General features: G+C 37.6%; 1 protein-coding gene across 4 annotated transcripts in view; it reads left to right on the top strand.

The window, feature by feature from the left end:
- Positions 1 to 22708, top strand: part of SGCG (sarcoglycan gamma) — a 146447-nt gene that overhangs the window by 30456 nt on the left and 93283 nt on the right. For 2 of the 4 annotated variants that reach the window (XM_068144022.1, XM_068144013.1), the window contains exon 2: positions 11179 to 11266. In XM_068144022.1, the coding sequence (XP_068000123.1) occupies positions 11243 to 11266 (24 nt within the window). In that variant the 5' untranslated portion in view covers positions 11179 to 11242. Of the gene's footprint in view, positions 1 to 11178; positions 11267 to 13009; positions 13125 to 22708 lie in introns of those variants that run through there. The other 2 variants (XM_068144039.1, XM_068144031.1) reach the window with 1 other exon arrangement.

Here is a 22708-nt window from a genome sequence, read left to right as displayed (position 1 = left end):
TGCCCAGGGGGGTTGTGGAGTCTCCCTCCCTGGAGATATTCAAGACCTTCCTGGATGCGTCCCTGTGTGATCTGGTATAGGTGATCCTGCTCTGGCAGCGTAGTTGGACTAGACGATCTTTCAAGGTCCCTTCTGGCCCTTAACATTCTGTGATTCTATGACTCTCTGTGGCCTTCACATGAAACATGGTTACAGACTTCCCCAGGGGTTGAACAACTTCCCCAGCAACAGTCCAAATATTTTTTCATTCATCTCCTTCCAAACAGCTTCTGAATATGTAACCTGCAGATGAGTCATTTGTCATTTTTTCAGTCTCTTGGCTATCCATGTCACTGCAGGAAGAGTTTTCCTATATACTGATAGTTGTTGAATGTCACAAATGCAACATTCAGTTTCTGTCTTCCCTGACTTCCCAGTCTTCAGCTAAGGACATACTCAGGGACCTCATAATGAAAATCAATATGGCTAGAGACAACTTCTCTTCTAGCCTCAGATGCCAATCCCAGCTTGACTGACTCTTAAAAATTTAAGGAGAACACAACCATGCCAAAATATTGCTTCTCTTCCTGTACTGCTCTCTGGAGCAAGTCTGAATATAGTATTGGCCAATGCTTTTCTTCCTGGACTATTTCAGTAGCCTAAAAAACCACCATCCCTTATGCTTGTTCTTTCTGGTGGCAACCAATGGAGACTGGTGGGGAAATTTCAGGAGATATCTATAAATGCATTGTCATATGCATCCATGTATGTATTGGGCTATATGTCTGCTTTTAAAATGCAACTTTGTTAGTATGTTTGGGTTTTTTATCCTTCTTTTGTGGCTATTATATAGAATGCATCCAAGGAGTATTAAATGAAAACTGCTAACTATTGATTGTGAACAGATATGCCCTTGACTTCAGAAAAAGCTAAAAATCCAAGCACATCAAGCACAATTAATCAGGAAAGAAGAGCACATTAAGTATCTACTAGAGCTTGTCTGAGAATATAAAAATTAAGTGGTCTGATATTGATGCTTTTGCCAAGCCCACTATCAAATTTAGATCCTGTGAGGCAAGTAAAATCAATTAATAAAGTCTTATCAACCACAATTAAAAAGCCCCAAAGATACATGCTTATTCTGATAATCTGAAGAGTTTGACACTGACTACTCAAGTCATCCTTTAAAGCCTCTTCCTACCAATATTAAGAAACTTCAAGGATACTTAGAAAATACTCCAAACATTACAGATAAATATGTAGTGATTAAGCTGGGCATGTGAATTAAAAGGCTCTGTTTTGTTTCATATGGTAGCTGACCAGGACAGCACACTTCTGTGCTTATTTGCTCTGAGGGATTAGAATGCTGTGGAACACCTTTATTTTAGGAAATGGTCAGTAAATATCTTCTTGTTGTTTCCTGCTAGGCTGATCTGTGACAGCTTTGTGTTTAGTATTGCAACTGTTTGCTAACAGCTGATGGGCTGATGTTTGCACAGCTAAAGATAAAGCATCCTGCCTAGCTAGTTGTCCAGACAGTAAGATGAGATGGTCATATGGAGTAGGATGAAGCTGTTCTCTGTATAGCTGTTGCAAAGCCAGCTAAATATAAGGAGTAAAGATGTAAAGTAAAATGTATTGACTAAATAACAAGGAAGAAGGACTTTTAATGATAATTCCTGTTACTGTGACTGCTAATTCTGAAAGTGCTGCAGATCACAAGTTCACTAAAGGAGAAACTTAGGCATTTGTTGATGATGTTTATTACTGAAATTAAACATACTGTCTCCTGTTTTGCACAATGAAAGCAGTCAAGTAAGAGCCTACTTCATTTTGTTGCCTGTTTCTGTACTTAACTTTTAGGTTGTTTTTTAAGTACCTGTGAGAATGAGATGCCCAGTTATAATAAACACTGCTCCAAACAGCACTCTGGAAGAATGTTAGGCATGTTTTTATTTCTGTTTTACATTAATCCAGCTGTTTGTTTTCCAAGCATATTCTAGCTTTACTCACATTCTTAAAGGCTGCCAAAATTGCTGATTTGTATCTGACAATTTTGAATTAAGCATTTTACTAATGGTTACTCTGCTTGATCTGGTTGCCTACAGCTTGACCTTATGGATAACCCTTCAAAATATTAAATAATTACACTAGTCCCATACCTAATTTACACATTTCAGTCAAACAAGAAATAACTTGTGGCCTATTCCCTGGTTGATTATAGCTTCTTCTGTATTAAAAGGCTAGACCTGTAATTTACTTGCCTTTGCCAGATGACAAGTTCCTAATTAAGCATACTTCACATGTGCCTGAGTTTTTTGCTTCATTTTGGCAAAGCTAAAACCTCAGGAAGGTCAACAGATTTTGAAGTCATGTTATTAACATTGATAATTGTTATTTTTACAGTCTTTGCAGTGAATAGTAGCTCAGGAAAGATCTGATGGATCAAGGGCTGTGACTTAACCTCTGTTACAGACTCTACTGTTTTACAAGTTCAGAACTTCAAATAGGGTGCTTAGAAGTTATTTGCTATGCATTTCTACATTTGCTCTCTAAAGGCTGTTTGAATTTCTTCCAGAGAAGGTCAGAGCACAAATTGCTGTTTTATTATGGTGGTTGGCAAGAAAAGTTTTTTGTCTTTTTTTCTGCTTCCTTGCTCTTGGCCACTTTTTTGTCTTCCTAGAACATCAGAAAGGGTCAGCTAAGTGTTGAACTTTCATTGTCTGCTTGATGAGGACAATTGTCTTGATCTAGAAAAGTGACTCTGGATGAAGTACATGAGTTTGGCATTCTTAAATACGATTCAGTACAGAGTCTTCATGAAGTAAACTCTGGAAGTCAACAATTAAATTATACTTTTTTAATGCAGCTGTGTTTTGTTTACCAAAGCTTGCCCAGGCCTTAAAGGTGACAAATTCTTTCTATGAACAGTTTTCATGAGTTGTCTCTGTACCTGTATGGTACAGGTCTAAATTGACCTTAGCAGTTTAGAGGTGAGAATCAGAATCAGTTGAAGAGTGAAAAATGGAAACACTAGAAAATTATGTATATTTTATAGTGCTTTTGCCTCCCCAGGCCCCCATATTTGGTATTTAAAATGGTGAGGCTTTCTTCCCTGACATTTGTTTAATGAGTCATAGGGCATAGTATGATTTTGAGTGCAACATTAAGAGTAATCTTCTTCAGAACAGTTTTACAATGGCAACTTGTAAAATGGAAAACCATTAATCATTCAGTACTTTATAGCAGAGTTCTAAAGGAAAAGTGAAATGCATTGGAAATGTGGCTTTTTCTTGGCTACCAATAAAACTAGAAGAGATAATCAGTATTGGATTGAAGCTTTTTCTACGTGGTCTGCAAGAAATTATTTCATTCAGTAACAGTGGAATTATCTCTGATTTTAGAGAACACATAATATGGTTATATACTGTTGAAGAAAGGTATATCCTTTTGTTCAATAGCTAATTCATCCTATTGCATACAATGATAATGTAAACATAGGTGGGTATGGCAGATCACCTAACTTTGGAGCTTTTTGTTCTTACTGTCTGTGCTCCGCTAATAAGAGTGACCGAATCAGGTAAGACCTCACAGAAGCAGAGAAGGTCATTCATTGCTTAAGGACACTGAAAAGTACTCTGGAAAACACAAGTTTGCCGAGAACTAAAAAGGCAGAAAGAAACATAGCAAGGGTCTATGAGTCTGCAGCTCCAGAGGAATAGTCAAGAGGAGAAATTGCTGCACAGGTCACAGAGCTGCAAGTCAGATTTCACAGGTGATAAAGTGAAAACCTTCCTGCTTCTGGAGGAAACTTCAGAGTTTTCTGAAACTCATAAAATTCCTGAAGGGACAGACAGCAGGTCTGAAAGCAAGGGTTCTCTTTGGGCAAGGATTCTCTCTGAAGAAAGAGAAATGAGTAGGAATAGCTTGTTTATAAACTGTCTCTATTTATATTCTGCCTTACCTGGCTGCTTCCAGTTTCTCTATTGAAAACAAACAAACACAACCCACTACAAACAAAACAAAACAGCAAAAGAAGTTATCTTTGGTAATGTAGTTCAGATTAAAAAACTTCTGGTTTACTTTGAGGAGGGAAAGGAAAAGTGTTAAACAGATGCAATTCAAAGTTCTGGTCTATATGTGTAAATATGAAGACAAATTGGTCAGAAATAGATCCTGTAACTCATGTAACTTTCTTACACAGCTGAAACCATTGTTAGGTTGACTTTTACACTGACTGCTCATCAGAATGTGTGAAAATTAAAATATTTAAATCTTTTTCTGTCTTGATTGTAGCTAAATAAAATCAGCATATTGATTCTGTATATACTTGTTTGGCTCATGTATTGATTTATACTAACATCTCCATTCCTCTTGGAGCAAGATCTGTTTAGATTAGCTAAAACAGACCTTTGGATTAACTCCTCCTTCAATTGTTTTTTTCCTGCTTTTCCTTTGTTTAGTTGATTATTTTGGAAGTGGAACTCGTGCAAAAGACATGAAGAAGGTTCTGTTTCAGATTTATAATTAGTTATGAAAAGAATGTGAATTTAATTTATACTAGCTAAACAGACAGTCTTACTCTTTCTGTCTCTGACCACACATGCTAGTCTTTAGTATGACTATCCCACAATAACTTTTTCCAGTTCTTTAACAGGGAAGAAGCACTGCAGTAACAGTATATCTTTTCTCTTAATAGTTAACTGGAGCTCCATCTTTCTATCACTGTTACTGATGACTGCAGTTTTGAGGAAATTAGATTAATGTGGGTTCCACCTATGGAAGTAATTTTAGTCAGTTGCTGCAGATGTAATATTGCAATCCACTAAAACTTTCTGGGCAATGAGTCTGTCAGAGAATGAGCTCTGGGGCCATGGTTTCTGTTATAGCGTCCTGGCCAGAGCACTGACTGGTATTTTGGCTTTTCTTCTAAATCTTTTGGAACAGGGAAACGTTTATCTTGTGTGCCTTAACTCTTTTTTTTGCTCTCAAGATTCTTTGTGGGAAGATGCATGCTCATATCAAATGAAAAAAATGTTCTAACTAATGAAGTAGACACTGAACCAGAGGATTTAAATGAAGTTTTAGATGCTTTTATATGCTTTTCTTTCAAATGCAGAGCCTGCAGTGTGCCCAGGCAGCCAAGAGGGCCAATGGTATCCTGGCCTGCATCAGGAACAGTGTGGCCAGCAGGAGCAGGGAGGTCATTCTGCCCCTGTACACTGCACTGGTTAGGCCACACCTCGAGTACTGTGTCCAGTTCTGGGCCCCTCAGTTTAGGAAGGATGTTGACTTGCTGGAACGAGTCCAGAGAAGAGCAACAAAGTTGGTGAGGGGTTTGGAACACAAGCCCTATGAGGAAAGACTGAGGGAGCTGGGGTTGCTCAGCCTGGAGAAGAGGAGACTCAGGGGAGACCTTATTGCTCTCTACAACTACCTGAAGGGAGGTTGTAAACAGGCGGATGATGGTCTCTTCTCCCAGGCAGCCAGTACCAGAACAAGAGGACACAGTCTCAGGCTGCGCCAGGGGAAGTTCAGGTTGGATGTTAGGAAGAAGTTCTATACAGAAAGAGTGATTGCGCTATGGAATGGGCTGCCCGGGGAGGTGGTGGAGTCGCCGTCATTGAAGGTGTTAAGGAGGAGACTTGATGGGGTACTTGGTGCCATGGGTTAGCTGTTTGGGTGGGTTGGATTGGTTGATGGGTTGGACACGATGATCTTGAAGGTCTCTTCCAACCTGGTTTGGTTTATTCTAGTTTATTCTAGTTTATTCTAGATACACCTTCTTTATTATGTCAGAGTTAAATATGTATTATGTTACTGAAAAAAAACAAACCACATTTGATGATTAAAAAAAAATGAGACAGCAGAACAGGTTGCCCAGAGAAGCTCTGAATTTCCCCCTCAAGTGTTCTAAGACAGGTTGGGTGGGGCTTTGAACAACCTCATCTAGTGGAAGGTGTCTGTACACATGGCAGAGGGGTTCAAAGTAGATTGTCTTAAAGGTCCCTTGCAACCCAAACAGTTTTGTGATTTTATATTTCTATAAAAGTGGGAGGAGAGCTTTTATATCTCTTGATGGCTATACTTCTGATACATCGTGAAGATGGGAAGGATACAAGGGAAAATGAGATGAAATAGGAAGATAGAAAAAGATAGTGGTGAACTCATCATATCCTTTAGGGTTTGTATCTGTAGAGACCTTTATGCAGTATGGGTGCAGATGCAGAGTTTCCAAGACCTTTAAACCAGCTGTACCATGGAAGGATGCTCATTCATCTTTTTTTGTCTTACAGTGTCACCTGTACTGAGTGACAGCCGTGTATTTCACTTGAATTCTTCAGAGTTCAGATGTCCCAGCACAGAAGATAAGACTGTCACACTCTGGATATTTAGTGGGGTTTTGGGCTATGCTTTTGGGGTTTTAGTAAAGGACAAATGATATAAAGGGAAATGTTATGACCAAAGAACATGAAACATGATTCTCTGTTGAATGTCAGTGCTACTGACATCTGTTGTAGAAGTGATTTGACATACTGTATGGATTGCAACCATATTCTGCCTGTCACACAGTGCTCACAGAGTGCTTGCAGATGGAGCTGTGAGTAGGTACGCAGTGAATCATACCCTAAAATAAAAATCCCAATGTGCAAAATTATGAAGCTATTAAAAAGTGATTTACTCTGCTCTCCTGTACAGAATATTGTAGAGTTTCATATAAACCAAGTACACATTTCTGGTTCTCTCCCTGAGAAAAAGCTAGCAATTAACTTCCTCAAATCAGCAGGAGTTGAATTTCATACTTAGGGGAATGCTTGAATTGCACCAGCCATACAGTAGGACAAGAATCATTCCAAATCTGCATTGATAATTAATGTTTGGTGTGTTTTTCCTCCCCAGCATTAGGTTAGGCAACAACTTATGCCTTTTAAGAAACTGCTGTATCAGATTCTCTCCATTGTGTCATAGAATCATATAGAGTGGTCTGGGTTGGAAAGGACCTCTGAAGGTCATCTAGCCAAACCCCCTCTGCAGTAAGGAGGTCCTCAACTAGACCAGGCTGCCCAGAGCCCTTCAGTCTGCACACAAGTAGCACACTCCAAATTAGTATTTTCCCCTCAACTTGACTCTTTGTAATGGTCTACAAACCTGAGATTGCTTGTTTGCTCTTAGCAAAACAGTTTGTCCCATCTTAGATCTATTCCAGTTCACCTGTTAGACTCATGCTCTCACAGAGTACAGCATTGAGCATACAGTACACATGCAGCTTTTCACCCGCTTGCCTCACTGCTTGACCTCTTGTGGTGGGTTGAAATTTTCCCCCAGCATTAACTTTGCCAGACCAACTCAGACAGGATTCCTACACTCAGTTAGAAGCAAATGAAGCTATATTTACAAGCAAGAACTACACTCTACAATGAAATGCAATGAATATGTACAAAATATGTCATATTTACAATATTATACAGATATTTACAATTAGCAAGCAACATGAAGATCCCTCTGGTCAGAGACCAGGGAAGCCATTCTACTACACACCCCACCCCACCCCCCCCCCATCCCAAAAAAGAGAAGGAGCAGAGAGAAAAAGCAGTGGGTTAGACTTAAGAGCTCAGCCAAGGCCAGCTGACAAGCACATTAATCTCTCCAGAGTAAAGCAAAACCAGCAGAGATCAGAAGAGGAGAGAGAGAATTGTTATGGTACAGCCCATCTTATTCTAGATATTTATCCAATGAATTTGTTTAGAATAATCTTTTATTTTCTTTTTTACACCCAATAGTGATTTATTTATATTTTTCTACTTTTCTGCTTGAAATCTGTAACTGATTTAAAAGGCACAGCCTAACATCACTACATCTCTTTAAAAGATTAAACCTACAGAATTTGTATAGTTTTCAATCAGTGTGTGAAGATGCAGTCCAAGCACAAGATGCCTTTTAACACATCCCCCTGAACTTTCACAACTTGACCTCTGTAACAGTTTGAAACTGTTTTATCTAAATCCACTTTGTTCCTACATTAATTTGAAGGGAGGAGAGTTTCATAGTTTCATAGTTTCATAGTTTCATTCAGGGGAGGTGAACAGGAGGTGAAAACGATTCCCATTCTGGAGCCACTGAACATACTTGGGAAGAGACTCCCAAGGAACAGAATGTGGAAAAAAAAAAAGGCATAGAAGAATGTGGCAGCAAGGAAATTGAGAGATTATGGCTGAAGACTGAAGATTGAAAGACTGCTAAAATGACCAGGCAGTAGGCCCACAGCCTGCTGTGCACTGACACACTGGGCAGCTGGATACTTCAAAGTCAATTTTGAAATCTTGTCTTGCATGGTCATTTTTTTCCTGGTTTAGTTAATCCTTGTTCATACTTCAATACAACATAAATATTCTGAGTTTCAAAGCTCCTTTTTAAACCTCCTTGTAGATAGTATTGAAATAGTCTAGGTAGCTGTCACACAAAGCATTGTATATTTGAGGATCTTGTGTTTATATTCCAAAAGGTTCCTCCTGGAGTATTTTCCACCTTGTTTAAGTAACTATTTAAAACAGTTACACTTTCATAGCCTTAAAAGGCACAACAGCAACTTTCCAATGTTTCTTTCTATTTATATATGAAAGATAAGGGCCTTCTTTGGCTCACTGTTTTACTCAGGCTTGGAGGATAACATCCCTTTTTATATATTCCCCATAGCCCTATTCTTAAGAATGGGTAAGGTGTCAATCTATCAATAAATGACCTGCTGTCCTACCCCTTACAAATCTAAAAAGCACATCATACATAGACAAGCCAAAATGCTTTGGAGGAAAACATCAAAAAATTGCCTGCAACAAATTCATATTTCAAATCATATTACAGCCTTTAACAGCAGTAGGAAAGCAGGAGAACTGGAAAAAAAAACCACTTCCTTGTAAAGCTGATTTCTCTGTTACATTATTATTCCAGCTCAGAAGTGACTAACAGTAACAAGAATCAAGATGACTTGAACATCTCCCTTTAGTTCTTGGAAGTCCAGAAGTGTCTAGTAACTAATTACTTTATATGCTTTCTGATCATTACTAAAATTACTCTCCACTTTAATTGCTTGAAAATTCTGTTAGCTTTGCTTTTTGCATTCAGTCATTCTAATAGCTAATATTTGTATGTGTGGGTATGGGGGGTTTTGCATTTGGTTATTCTATTAGTTATATATTTCCATGTGAATTGCACTTTTTTCCAAAGTGTGTGCCATTTTATCATCAATGTGAATTGCTTTTGCTGTACTGCTTGACCTTTCTGACTTCTATTCTTAGTTCACTTCATTATTCACTGTCTCTTGCAATGCAATTAGGGGGATACAAGGGACTTGGGATATCTTTTTCTGAGGAGGGAGTGTGACTGACAAACTTGGTTTAGGCCACAAAGAGAAAAATTCTGCAAATGAAGTAAGAGTGTGATTCCAGTACTAGCCAGATACACTTCTGCCTGCACATATCATCTAAGAATCTGTTTCCTGACTACAGTATATAAGCATCTAAAAACACATACTGCTTTTTAACAAATAATCAGAGAAAATATAACATAGAAGATTAAAGAGCTGCATCAGGGAAGCTTTAAACCTAACAGTAGAAAGCATTTCTTTAGAATCATAGAATCATAAAATGGTCTGGGTTGGAAGGGACCACCAAAGGTCATACAGTCCAACCCCTCCTGCAGTAAGCAGGGGCATCCTCAACTAGATCAGGTTGCCCAGAGCCCTGTCAAGCCTCACCTTGAATGTCTCCAGGGATGGGGCCCCAACCACCTTTCCAGGCAACCTGTTCCAGTGTTCCACTACCCTCATGGTAAAGAACATATTCCTAACATCCAATCTAAATCTGCTCTTCTCTAGTCTGAAGCCATTGCCCCTCGTCCTATCGCTACAGGTGTTTGTAAACAGTTTATCTCCATCCTTCTTGTAGGCGTCCTTCAGGTACTGGAAGGCTGCTATTAGGTCTCCCCAGAGCCTCCTCTCTCCAGGCTCCCTCAGCCTGTCCTCACAGCAGAGGTGCTCCCTGATCATTCTTGTAGCCCTTTTCTGCTCCATCAGGTCCGTGTCCTTCCTGTATTGAAGGCTCCAAAGCTGGATATGGTACTCCAGGTGAGGTCTCACCAGAGCAGAGAAAAGTGGCAGAATCACCTCTCTGGATCTGCTGGCCACACATCTTTTATGCAGCCTGGGATGTGATTTGCCTTCTGGGCTGCAAACACACACTCTCTGCTCATGTCCTTTTCCTCAGGGCTGCTTTCTACAAAGAACATTAGAACAATATACCAAGAGAAGTAGTCGAAGCATCAAGCCTGTCAGTGTTTCAGGGGCAATGCCCTTAATAACATGCTTTAACTTTTGTCCAGCCCGGAATTGATGAGGTAGCTGGCCTAGATGGTTATTGAAGGTCCCTTTCATCTGAAATATTTTCCTCTTCCCTTCTCTTTTCTCTTCTTTTTTCTCTTCTACTCTCTTGTTCTCTCTTCTCTCAATTGTAAAATTCTTGTGTAGTACTTTATTTCTAAGATAAGCTCTGTTTTCCACAGTGGCTAGAATGCTTTTCCTTAAATGCTCCTTTGCTTACAAATTCTTATCCACAACAGGTAAACCACAATAACCACAATGTACCTATCTTTTTCTTTGTTTATAGTAAATTCTAGTTACTCAAGTGCTGGTATGAGTGGACTCTGATAATGTCTAAGATAAACGTGTTTGCTTAGTTACCTTTCCAGGACTAAGTCATCAGTCATTAACTTTCAAAGTCCAGTTGAAAAGGAGGTTGGCAGTTTTTGGTGAAGAATGGGACATCAGCATTCTCAAACTGTCAAGATAATTGCTTAACTAAAAGACTTAGTTCTTGTACAAATGCAATGAAACACTATAGTTGTTCATTACACTAACACATTTTAATATTAAATGGATTTTAAACATTGCAACAGAAAGAGATGTCATTATTTTTCACCACAAATACTTATTTCTCACTTACTGTGAACTGTTCTGTCATGAACATATGCAGTTTAAACAGGCATTGGGTGTCCAGTGTTACTTTTCTGTTCCACAGTTTTCATCTTAGTGGATTTTGCTCTGTTGCTTTGAAGAGGTTGTCAGTAAAAGTAGTAAGGTAATTCACAAATATATGTTGCTCTTATGACAATTTTTCTTTTCTCTTTCCATTATCTGCATTCAAATAGGAAGACAGCTGCCTTCAGATGATACAGAACTCACTGACAGTTGCTCTTGCTTCAGTCCTACTTCATGAGAATTTCAGAAGATACTGAGGTATTTATTTGTTCTTTTCAATTTTTGAATTCCTACTTTGCAGATATCAGATAGCTAGAGGAGCAAATAAAAAGACAATAAAACTAGGCCAGAAAAAAAAAACATATAGAAAATAATACAAAAGTTCTGTCTATAAAGCTGGGCACTCTGTTAATCTGTCTGGTTTTGTAAATTGATAAATCAATTTATTACTACTATGGCAAAAGGAAATATGTTGAAATTCCATTAAAATATGTTTATTTGGGGCTCATCTATCCAGTTTTATCTGATGCTCTGTTTTTCTCCAAGAACAGACAACAGACCTTGCAGGAAATCCCTGGACATGAATACCTAGTCACCTGAATAAGGACTGAATAATGAATCCTTGAAAACTATTCCTCCTTTATTACTTACAGGGAATTTCAATTAAAGGAAAGCTTCGGTGTTAACAGAACGTAGAAATGCTTTCATCTCAGCTTAGCTTTCATAAATCCATGAGATTAAATACAAAAACTGTTTTAAAGAGACTGATAAATATTTCATTATGACAAATATTTGCCATTTTTGTCACATACCAGTTAATTAATTCATTTATAGAGTGAGAATATTTATAGAGGATAACTACTCCATTTGTATGTGTAAACAAAGTCTAATAAAGGATTAATGACCACAGAATTCATAAAGAGGAAAAAATAGCTTGTAAGCCTGTGATCAGTTTGGTTTGTGTCAGTCCTAAATTTATGATCTGCAGCTGTTAAATGTCTGATAGGAGCTTCATCTTCTAAAGCATAACAGTGTGAGTGCATGGCCAAAAAAAAATCAAAAGGCAACATTCTGCTTTGAGAAATGAAATTGTCCAAATATGTGGATGATGATCACAATGCTTCACATAGCACAAGACTATTATTCTGCAAATCATAAAAATGTGTGTTTTAATGCTTTTTGAACTGCAGAAAGCTACCAGCACAGATTCTAAAATGTCATCAGTTGAACAGAAATTCTGTTGGTTAGTGTTTGTATAGTCAGTCTAATGCCAGCAGTGCTAGGCTGGAATTCTTGTTTCTGCACTTGGGAACTCGAAGCTTAAATGGCAATTAAGATAAGATGTCTCATACTTTCTGTAATGTCATATTAAATTATGTAATATATGTACAACTTTTGAAGATATAAAGCTCTTTCTCTTTATTGACATCTTTCCTGAATATCAAGAATGGCTTAAGTTTTTGGAAATGTTGATACTTGTTAGTGTCTTTTTGGTATAAACCTCATATGTGGTACTACAGATATATTATACTATATGCATTTCCTTTTTTTATAGAGACCATATAGACTCTAGTTAGAATAATGCTAGCATTAAAATTAAAATTTTTCAGGGAAACAACTACTATAATTCAGCTGGATGCTACACATGGATTCAGAAAAGAAAGCAGAAGTCTTCTTTGTTTCTAATGTTCCATTGTGTGCTGTTAGCAGCTAAATTAATGGTTATGTACAGATTCTATCTATGAAGTGCTGCATGTTCTCGGATTTTAATAAAGCAGTTGGTGTTATGTGACAGGTTGGGCTAATTTAGAATGCATTATAGATCGGTTATGCCTTACAGTGGGGCAGTTCATTTCTGGAGTCAGTACACAACTGTTTTAGCAGTAGAACTGGCCGCTTATGTCACAGATTATAATTAGCTGCGTCTGTATGCCAAGGCAACAGGATGGAATGCAAAACACAGCCAAACATGTGAACAAATTTTCTTCCAGTGATATTTGGCCAGGCCTAAAATATCTTCCACTCCAGATTTGAAAGTAGTGGAAAAGTTAGACAATTCTCTCTTGAGAAGAGACTGTAGTTTATTCAGAAGTTCACATTGTTTCAGATCTCTAAGGTAAGTAACAATTCTTTTAAACTTCTTTTTACATCTCTACTGAAATGTTAGCATGTGAACAGTTGAGTGGGGGGTTGTTAGTTCTTTACTTGTTACATGACTGTGTTGAGCTTCTTCCCCATCTGATTTTCTGTGCAGTATTTCAGGCTGATTCTGTCCTCATTTTAGGATAATGTCTATGTGATTTATGTTAGGACCTAATTTTAAGTGTCCAGTTTCACATACAAGTATTATTTTAGATTGTTATAGTTTAATTATAATTGTTTTGCAGTTAAGTGCAGTATTAAGTTGCATAATTTAAGCTTGTGTAATTTTAAGCTAACTTTCTAGTAGTTTTAAAATCTATTACTGTACTTATAGAAATACCTGCTTTGCAGTAGTAAACCTCTGATGTTTGTAGTTCTAAACTTTTCTCGGTTTATCTATCGCATGCTGAAAGCTAAATTTAGTCAAGAATGAATCCATGCTTCTGCTGAACGTTTCTTTTTGGCTTGACGGTGTGATGATAACCTTCCATCTGAGGAACTGTTAGAAAATCAGTTCTAACTTCTGCTGTTACAAAATCAGTTCTAACTTCTGTGAAGCGTACTTGAATTAATATGGAGCATCCAACTATGTGTCCGCAGAACTCCTTTTAGAAGTTTGTAGTCTCGAATTCAAATGTGTTTGCTCTTGAGTAGTTTCACTGACAAAATTGCTAACTAGGTATCTGTGGGCTTCTTACTCATTATCATATACTGTTGGGTGATACTTGGTGTCTCTCCACCAACAGGTGCTCACACTGCATATTTAACCATGCACTAGAATGAGCACATAAGCTCCTGAAACAGGATGTTGCAAAAGTGTAGGAATGTGATTTGGCAGCGTCAACCCCAGTCAATTAATCTCCTTTTATAGAAATAAGGTTGGTTTCACCATATTCCTCTTAAAACTCCTCCTACTTCAGGAGGATACAAATCATGTCTCTGAAGCATCTGCATCTCTTCATTGTCTGGGGGCCCAGCTAAGTACGTGTTATGGCTTTGATTCAGCCAGCAGCTGAGTTCCAAAACAGCTGCTCTCACAAGCTCACACACACATCATGCTCACAGTGGGGTGGTAAGGAGAATAGGGAGTGAAAGGAAAAAAACAGACAAACAAACAAGCAAAAGCCCTGTGGGCTGAGTTAAGAAGAGTTTAATGGAATAATACAAAAACTTCCAGATTTTCTAGAGAGCAGGAGAGCAAGCCAGCCAGTCAGCAAGAAGAAAAGCAAGCACAAAAGTCCATAAGTGGAAGATGAATGAGAAAACACCAGGAACAGAAAGTGTCACAGGTCACAGTCTGAACTCCAAGTCCTGTCATCCTTTGCCACAGCCAGCCCTTCCCTTATACTGCAGGCATGACATCATCATGTTATTGAATACCCATTAGCTGGTTCAGCTGGCTTCTTGATTGGTGTTCCATTTCAGCTGGAACTTGGACAGTATGGGTCATGTTATCTGTGTTTAATCAACATGAGTGAACTACAGTAGCTTTGTGCCATAGAGTTCTGAAAGTTTCCAGTAAGCTAGGATTTGGTAGTTTTGGTTGTGATGCATAGTTGCAACTGGTGACACTCTGGCTGAGATGAATATCCATCTATGTTATGAAAAAATGTGGTATTCACATATTAGACACAGATCTCCTTTCCATTACATGAGGAAGACCAAACGGTCCTACTATAACACCAAAGGGTAAGAACCACTGGATAGAGTTCAGTTAAAAATAAGAGTATCTAAATTAAGCCTAGAGTTAGAGGTAACCTTTAAAATCTCTTTTCTAAATCTTTACAATTTTACTAACAACATGGAACTTTTTCCTGGCTGAAAACTCACTGATTAAAAGCAGGTTATACATTAATTTTTATTTGTAAATATGAAGATGCAATATTTATCCTTACTGTAATAATTTTGTACTTATAAAAATATGTGTGACTATACTTAGTGCTGAGAATACTCATGCAAGAATGTATGCTTTAAGCTGAAGTGAAAAGAATTGTGGAAGAACAGTTAATGGAATTAATGTAGTGTATCCTCCAAACCCAACCCTCAGTAAAAAGGCACAGAACAGTTGGATTTACAAAGGTTCCCTTCATTGAATAGCATTGTAAGATTTATACCTTCCTGTGGAAAGTAACGCTGTTTACACGAGGCACAAATCCCAAGTCCTGACCTCTTACAGTTTTTAATTATTTTCATGACTTGGAATTAAGTAAGGTAGATTTCCTGTGGGCTTATTTCTAAAAGTTGACTGTCTTAGATTTTTAATGAGTAGTGACTGCACTGAAGGGTTTCATTAACAAAGATATTTACAAAATCATCCCCTCGTACAAGTTTTCTGATATTTAATAAAGTCTTCTTGCCTATTGTAGTCGCTCCCTGAAGATATCAACAGGGTTTCTTCTCTCTTCTGTCTCATTTTCTGAAAGTGTGTAGGAATGCAGTATTTCTGAGACCTCTACTTGTCTGTTGAATTTGGTTTACATTGGCCAAGAAACTCAAAAGCTATTGTAGGAGAGAGAGAAACAAGTGGGAGATAAACTGTTTAGACAGCAACATAGAGTGTGGTTGGTTTTTTATTTATTAGACTCAGCTAAAAGCATCATGGCAGTTTGGATAATGGGTTAACTCAATACCCTGGTCAAATTTTCAGCTTGGGCAGCAATATTCTCACTATTTAAATCATCTGTGACTTTGGCTACCTGGGCTTGTCTTATTAAACCTTTTCGTATATCTGCCAAAAGCTGCTAAACAGCTGATGAACTTCATTCTATGGTTGGTTATGTTTCTGTGGTGGATGATGTACTACTTTTGCATAGGGATGTGAGGAAGAATATAAAGTACAACCCTATTTTTAAAAATGGAGTATTATACACACTAAGTGTTAGATATTGCTGCTATGAGCCATAAACCATGTTTTTCAATAAGGCATACAATAAGGGTGTTTTTGTTTGTGTGCCTGCATTTATATATCCTGAAGACTGTATGTAAGAATCATGTATGTATGTATTTTCAGTAACAGGATGAATGCCTGTTAAAACTCTTTAGTTCCTTCTAGTTTATTTACTGTGTGGTCAGTTCTCTGTGGAGCAAAAGAAGTCTTAGTACCCTGTCTTCAACCTAGCTTTTTTCCAGTACTGTGAGAGGCAGATACTAAAATGTATACTGATTTTTTGCATTGTTGGCTTATTAGTTGTGGATACTAGTGGCTTTTGGGAAGGGCTGGCTGTGTGGTGAACATCAGCCTCTGTTTCAAGTTAAAAGTTTCACAGAGGTCCTACTTTGAATTTCAGATCTTTTAAACTTGGCTATGAGAAGCAGCTACTGATAGGAGATGTACCTGTGAAGTTCCACTGCACCAAATTTTCTCAGTTTTGAGGAAAAGGAGATTGAAGTGAGAGGCAGTAATAAGTAAATATAAAATGTGTTCTGGTGACTCTGAAGTGCTGCAAGCAGACTGAAATGGAAGTGGTTCTTAAAAAATAAATGCTCTGGAATGAAGATGAGTCATCAGAGCTGACAGCTGTGGCTATGGATCCTGACCACAGACTGGGCTGCACAACTGAGGCTGTAGTTGGCAAACTGCATCCAAAAGTCTATTCTCGTCCGCCTTTGAACTGGAACAGATGATCTGCAGAGACTCTCAGATCCTGCAGCAACTCTCAGAATTTGTTCAGAAAGATTGTCCTGAATAATCCTTTTATTATTATTTACCTGCTAGTCTTGATTACACTCATGGTTGTCTTACTGGCTGATCCAGCTGGCAATGTTTCAGATTTCATGTCTACTTTCAGTATAGTCATCATTTTTCTCCAGATAAGATATGTCCTGGGACACTGGTATCTAGCAGTATTCTGAAGTCTCTGTTAGGACACATATAAAGTTCCTATAAACCAGTAAGAATTTACTGTAATATTGGACTGGAATTTTACTTGGAAATGCAAGGAAAGAGATTAATGGGTTCAGAGTTTTGAGCCAAAAAATTAACAGTGAGTGTTTCTTTAATATCAGCATTCCCTATAAGTTGGAAAGTCACAGGAGGATATTCGTGAGACTGGCAGCAAAGGTGGTATTTATTGTTTGCCTGAGTGAAAAGTTTTCATAGAATGAATAAGAAAATTTTAAGATAGATTTCAGTATGTGGAGGAGGTTTGGACTGAGTGCCAAATAAGAGAGACAGCGTGGTGAATAACGCCTAAAGTCAACATGGATGAGGCAGAGAAGGCTGCACCAGGTTTGGTTCCCACCATGTACCTGTAACAGTATCCTAATAAGCTTTGTACCTTCATATTACACCCCAAGGCTTCTAGCTTGCATTCCTTTTCTACAGAAGGACAGTCACATTTGAGGGCTAAAGAAGTGGAAGTTTACCCAGAGGACATGCAGACCCAAATTTTATGCAGTAGGGATGGATTTAGCATAGACCTTTATGCAGGCAGAGACAAACTTTCTGTAGGATGGGCGGCAAGACAAGGAATATATATTATGTCAAATGAAAGATGTTGCTGCCAGCTGATTTTTGAAATGCATACATATTTACTATGTGCTTCTGGATTTTATGCTTCATTTGCTTTTACAACTAATTCAAAGATCAGCTATGTCTTTCTTGTTGACTTTAATCCAAGAAGCAGCATACTGATCAAAACCTGTATTTATACGTTTTGTGATGTTCTTCATCTTTTGTGTTGCTTGCATTGCATTACTTCTTTCTCACAGCTGCTGAAGAGACTTAGAGTCTGTTGCTGTCTAAACAGTTGAATTGAACATCACCAAAAAAGGTTTCTGTTGTACATGCCTTTGGATTATTTCCCTGTGCGTCTAGTACACGTGTAGATTAATCTGATTTTCCCCTGTGTAAGTAAAAATGAGTAATGAAGCTACAATGACCAGGACTGCAGTGCAACAGAAGCGTATCAGTCAGGGTTCAGTGACATTTAAAATTTTCCAGAAAAGGGCAGAGATTTAAAGTATATGAAGAGGCACGGTATACGTAGGGAAGAATTTTGCTTCTCTTGCTACTGAAAAGCAAATTGAAGTTTGCATTTTTAGCTTAGTTTCATATGACTTCATAAAATGTCAGTTGTGACTATCTAGATGAATGGTCAAATTATTCATATTTCATATTTTTTAGCGTATCTGTAGCCATTCACTTGAATTAGGGAGGGAAGATGTGAAGATTAATTTTCACCTCTAGCCTCTGCATCCAGTTCTCTTCCGTATTTCTTTGGAGTGTTTTCACTTCACTATTCAAGAAAAAAAGCTCTGCAGACATCAGTATAACTCCATTTATTATGTGAAATCATTTAGAAAAGTTTTTCCAGGTCCTCGACCAACCTGTGAAAACATCTCAGAAAAGTGTTACCTGTTTTGTAATTGTGCTGGAGTCTACTGTATGAACTGGAAATTTGTCTCTAAAGAGATAACAGCATGCTCTCTGGAAGTAGCACTTTCATAAAAGCAGCACCAAGTACAGGGAAAAGCAAAAAGAGAATGCCATTGCATATGTCTTTATGTATTTTAAAAGAGCTGTTTCTTTTTCCTCTCACAGACAGTAACTCTTCCAAGCACTGAGAACATGAAATACTCTTCCTGAAAACAACATTGAGCATATGTTAAAGGACTTCTGCTAAAAGCTCTCTCCAAGCAGGGGACAATCATAAAAAGCACGGCAAATGAGAAAACAGTTTTTAAAAAATTCATGCCTACCAGTGTTCTGAGATTCCTGGTGGTGTCTGCTGTGAATAAAATTTGATGGCCACAAAACCAGTTCTTATTTGAGTTCAATGATCCTTAAGAAATGAAATCTTTGCACACAGAAACCTAATCGGCAATGCAACTCAAAGCGACAAATTACCAGATCCTGTCTGCAAAGTTTAGCTTTAATATGTGTTAAAGTAAAGCTTTGTGGTGGTGTGTTTTTTTTCCTCAAGATACTTTAAACTGATGTCAAAAGAAGAATTGAAAATAACTGAGGACACCCAAGCAATATAGTATTAAAAAATAATAAAAGGAATTGAGAGAAGAAATTTAAATGGCAATACAAAGAGGATGTGATATATCCATTTGATCAAACACTCACATCAACTTCTTCTCTTAGTGTCCATGATACCCAGAGACATGCAAACCACTCTGAAGTAGCCAGGGTTCTATTTAATCACACAGATTAGGAGTATTACTGATGACCTAATATAATAGAAGTTTGAGTGTGATGACTTACAAGGAGCTCCTAGATGTTCCTTTCAAATAAGCAGTATGCTATACAAATACTCTTGAAGTAAATTAGAAACCATATACTTGTGGTAGTTTGAGCCTTATCTGGGGCTTAAAAATCAGATGGGGGCAAGGCTGAGAATCCCTTCCCCACTTCCCTCCCTCCTCTTCCCCAGTAGACAGATGAAAAAAAGGAGGGGAGCAAATCCACCAATAAATAATTTGGGTTCAGCTTTTAAGTAGAGAAGCAAAGAATTTTTCTTTAAACAGTGTGTGTGTATATATATATATTTATGTAACAATGACAGGTAGGGTTTGCAAGGGTAAGGAACAAGGATGGATGGGAAAAGGAAAAGAAAAATATGAGATACAGAACCAGTCCTTTGCAAAGTGTGGAAGCAGCAGGGAGGACCACGTGGCAGGGGAGCAGCAAGCCATCAGCAATTCTTTCGTCCCTGTGAATCAGAAAGAAGAGAGCAAGCAATGGCTGCAATGTCCTCCCTCTTACACCCCTGCTGGACAAGGAGGTGGGGGAAGTGGAACAGACTAAGTCTGTTTCCCAGGGGAGAAAACATCCTTCAGGGAGGGCAAAAAAACTCTCACAAGCCCTCCTCCCCTGTTTTTTTCCAGGATGAGTGTAGCCCACCACAATACTTTGTAAAGCAAAAGAGGTGTAATAAGATTATCCTTTGAACTATTAATCCAAATTTCCTATTTGTCAGAATTTTACTTTCTTTTTTTTTATTATTTCTCTTTTTGTGAAAGGGTATAATTTCAATTCAAATTAATATGACTTCACTATGTTTATCTAGAAAAGACAGAGGTTGTTTACTGCTCTCAGAAATAATTGGTACAATGGTGCATGTTCGAAACAGGTCAGCTCCATTGAAACGCTTTAAATTGCAGTCAAAACCACGTAGCAAATTCTGTTTGTCTTTTGGACAAAGAAATAAACTCTGAAGTTTATAGGCAAAATAATAATTAACAAACATAATACAGATGACCTATTTATTAAATCTATGGAAAGATGTTATTGCAATATAAAATTATCAATATTTTATATTGGCAAAACTTCATCTAAGATTTAACCTTTGATTTACCCTCTTTCCAGTGTAGACTAAGATATTTCATTAAGCATATCAAACATGGAAAATGTACTCAGTGTGTACCTTTTGAGACAGAAATTCACACCTGACTTGTGCTCAGCTGCAAAAATAACTGCCTAAGAATGAAGGTTCTTGACAAAAAGAATGCTTAAACTATCCCAGAAAATATTTAAGAACATGATATTGGAATGACAGGTTGGATATATGCAAGGACTTAACTCAGCAAAGTCAATCAGCTGCTTAAGAGAAATATTTAGTAGCAAAAAGTAATGTTTCACAAATCTGAAGTTATGTGCAAATGAACAAAATAGAAAAGATCACACACTCTTAATGGGTTAAATGTAAAAACAATACTGCTGGGCAAAAATGTTTAAGAAACAATGAACATCATGAGTGATGATAAATCTTTCTTCAAACACAAGATCCACTGTAACTTGCCGGGGAGTTTGTATGGTAAATGGGTGATCAGACTACAAAAAACTTATCAACGTGAAGGATATAAGAAGTGTGCAAAATTAATTATTTGTGTTTCTATTAGTTGTTGAAGCTGGAACACATTCTTGATAGAACCCCATCCCATTCTCATCAAAGGATCTGTTTCAGAGTGAAAGGACTATGGAAAAAGATTATCTTTAGGGGACATGTAGATTAAATATCTTGCAACATTCAAAATCAGAAGATATTCACCAAAGACCTCTGAAAGAACTCAAGAATGAAAAAAAAAAAATAATGTTGATAAAAGATCAGGTCTAAAGTCTGTAGACTCCTAGATTTATTTATATTGGCAGGGCCCTCTGGAATTCGTTTAGTCAATTCTCCTGTTTGTAATTGATCTGTAACAGACTCCCAGCAGAACACCACTTGTCCTTTAATCTCTCCTTTGATCTTTCTCATAACCTCCTGAATGTCTCCCATTCTTTTTCAAAGCAAAATGGTATGGATTTGATTCAGCCCTTTGCACACAATGCACCCCTCTTCCTCTTTTGCTTTCTTAGCCTTTATTTCCTGGGTGCTTGTATCCATTCATTGCTGTATTCCAGTCATTCAGGCTGTCCCATGTGTTTCTGTAACTCCAGTGGGATCATAGCTGTGTAGTAGTGCATGAACTTCTAATTGCTCCTTTATTTCCCATGTTGTGTTCATTCCGTCTCTCTGTCATCAGGACCAGGTGGAATTCATTCAGATTCAGAAAGAAGAAAGGTTTTGTGTGCAATATAAACCAGTTTTACTTCAAGGACAAAGGCAATATCTTAAGAGTACTGTAGTTTTCTGAACCTGCCAATGATACTGTAAATCCAAATGAAAGAGATTTTCTCTGGAAGACAGTAGAGATTGTAATGTATACTTGAGGAAATGATCTGTAGACCTATTCTGGAAATGAATGACAGACTCACATGTCAATTTCTGTCTGCCACTTTCTTCCAGGTTTGAATGTATTGCTTTTGCAGGTAAAACAGCTTGTGGTATGAAAATACAGCATTGAGAGTAAGAATTTGAATTTCCTCAAATGTCTGAAACTTCAAATTGTTTGCCAGACTTCCAATTTTTAATGCAAACCAGAAATATACCTTTAAAGAGCATGGTTGTGTTTGCCATTTGGTAGGATTTTCAACGAATTTGCAATTTGGACTAGTGATTCAAAAGGCAGTAGCAGGGAAGAAAGGAAAAAGAACCTTTAAATATGAGAGCATGCTCCAGAATTTTTGTCAGTTAGAATGACATCTTTTGGGCCTACATGCCAATTTAAGAACAAAAACCAACAAAATTATAGCTCTATTATATGGCCTGGTGGAGCTACCACATGATGCAAAACAGTTCACTTCTCCTAGACTGTAGCAAGTTGATAAAACTTTTTCTGTTTCAAATGAGGAATTATTCCCTTTTATAAAAGCAAGAATGTTTTTCTGAGAAGTAGGTTTGAAACTGTGTAACAGAGGGCATTCTTGTTCGCCATATGGGGATTTTATAGTTTTGGTAGTCTCTTCAAAGGAAAGTAGTGAAATGTCCATTAAATGTAATCTGTATAAGAAAACTTTTGTTACTTTCTATTTTAGAACTCATTCCTATTCCAATATACATAAGTAAGATCACTTGAGTAGTATCCCAAACTCTTGTTAACACAAAACAATGAGGGAGCAATTGTTTTGTTTCATTAAGTGGAAAATGGGTCAATCTTTTAGCCTACGACCAAGCATGTAGCTAGAATTATGCCCAAACTTGGAAAGAACATGTGAGAAACTGGTTATAA

This window comes from Melanerpes formicivorus, unplaced genomic scaffold, assembly GCF_026170545.1.
Source record: "Melanerpes formicivorus ecotype bairdi unplaced genomic scaffold, bMelFor1.0.p_v2 SCAF_1, whole genome shotgun sequence".
NCBI lineage: Eukaryota > Metazoa > Chordata > Aves > Piciformes > Picidae > Melanerpes > Melanerpes formicivorus.
Note: the sequence above shows the minus strand (reverse complement) of the source record. Positions and strands in the feature narration are given on the sequence as shown.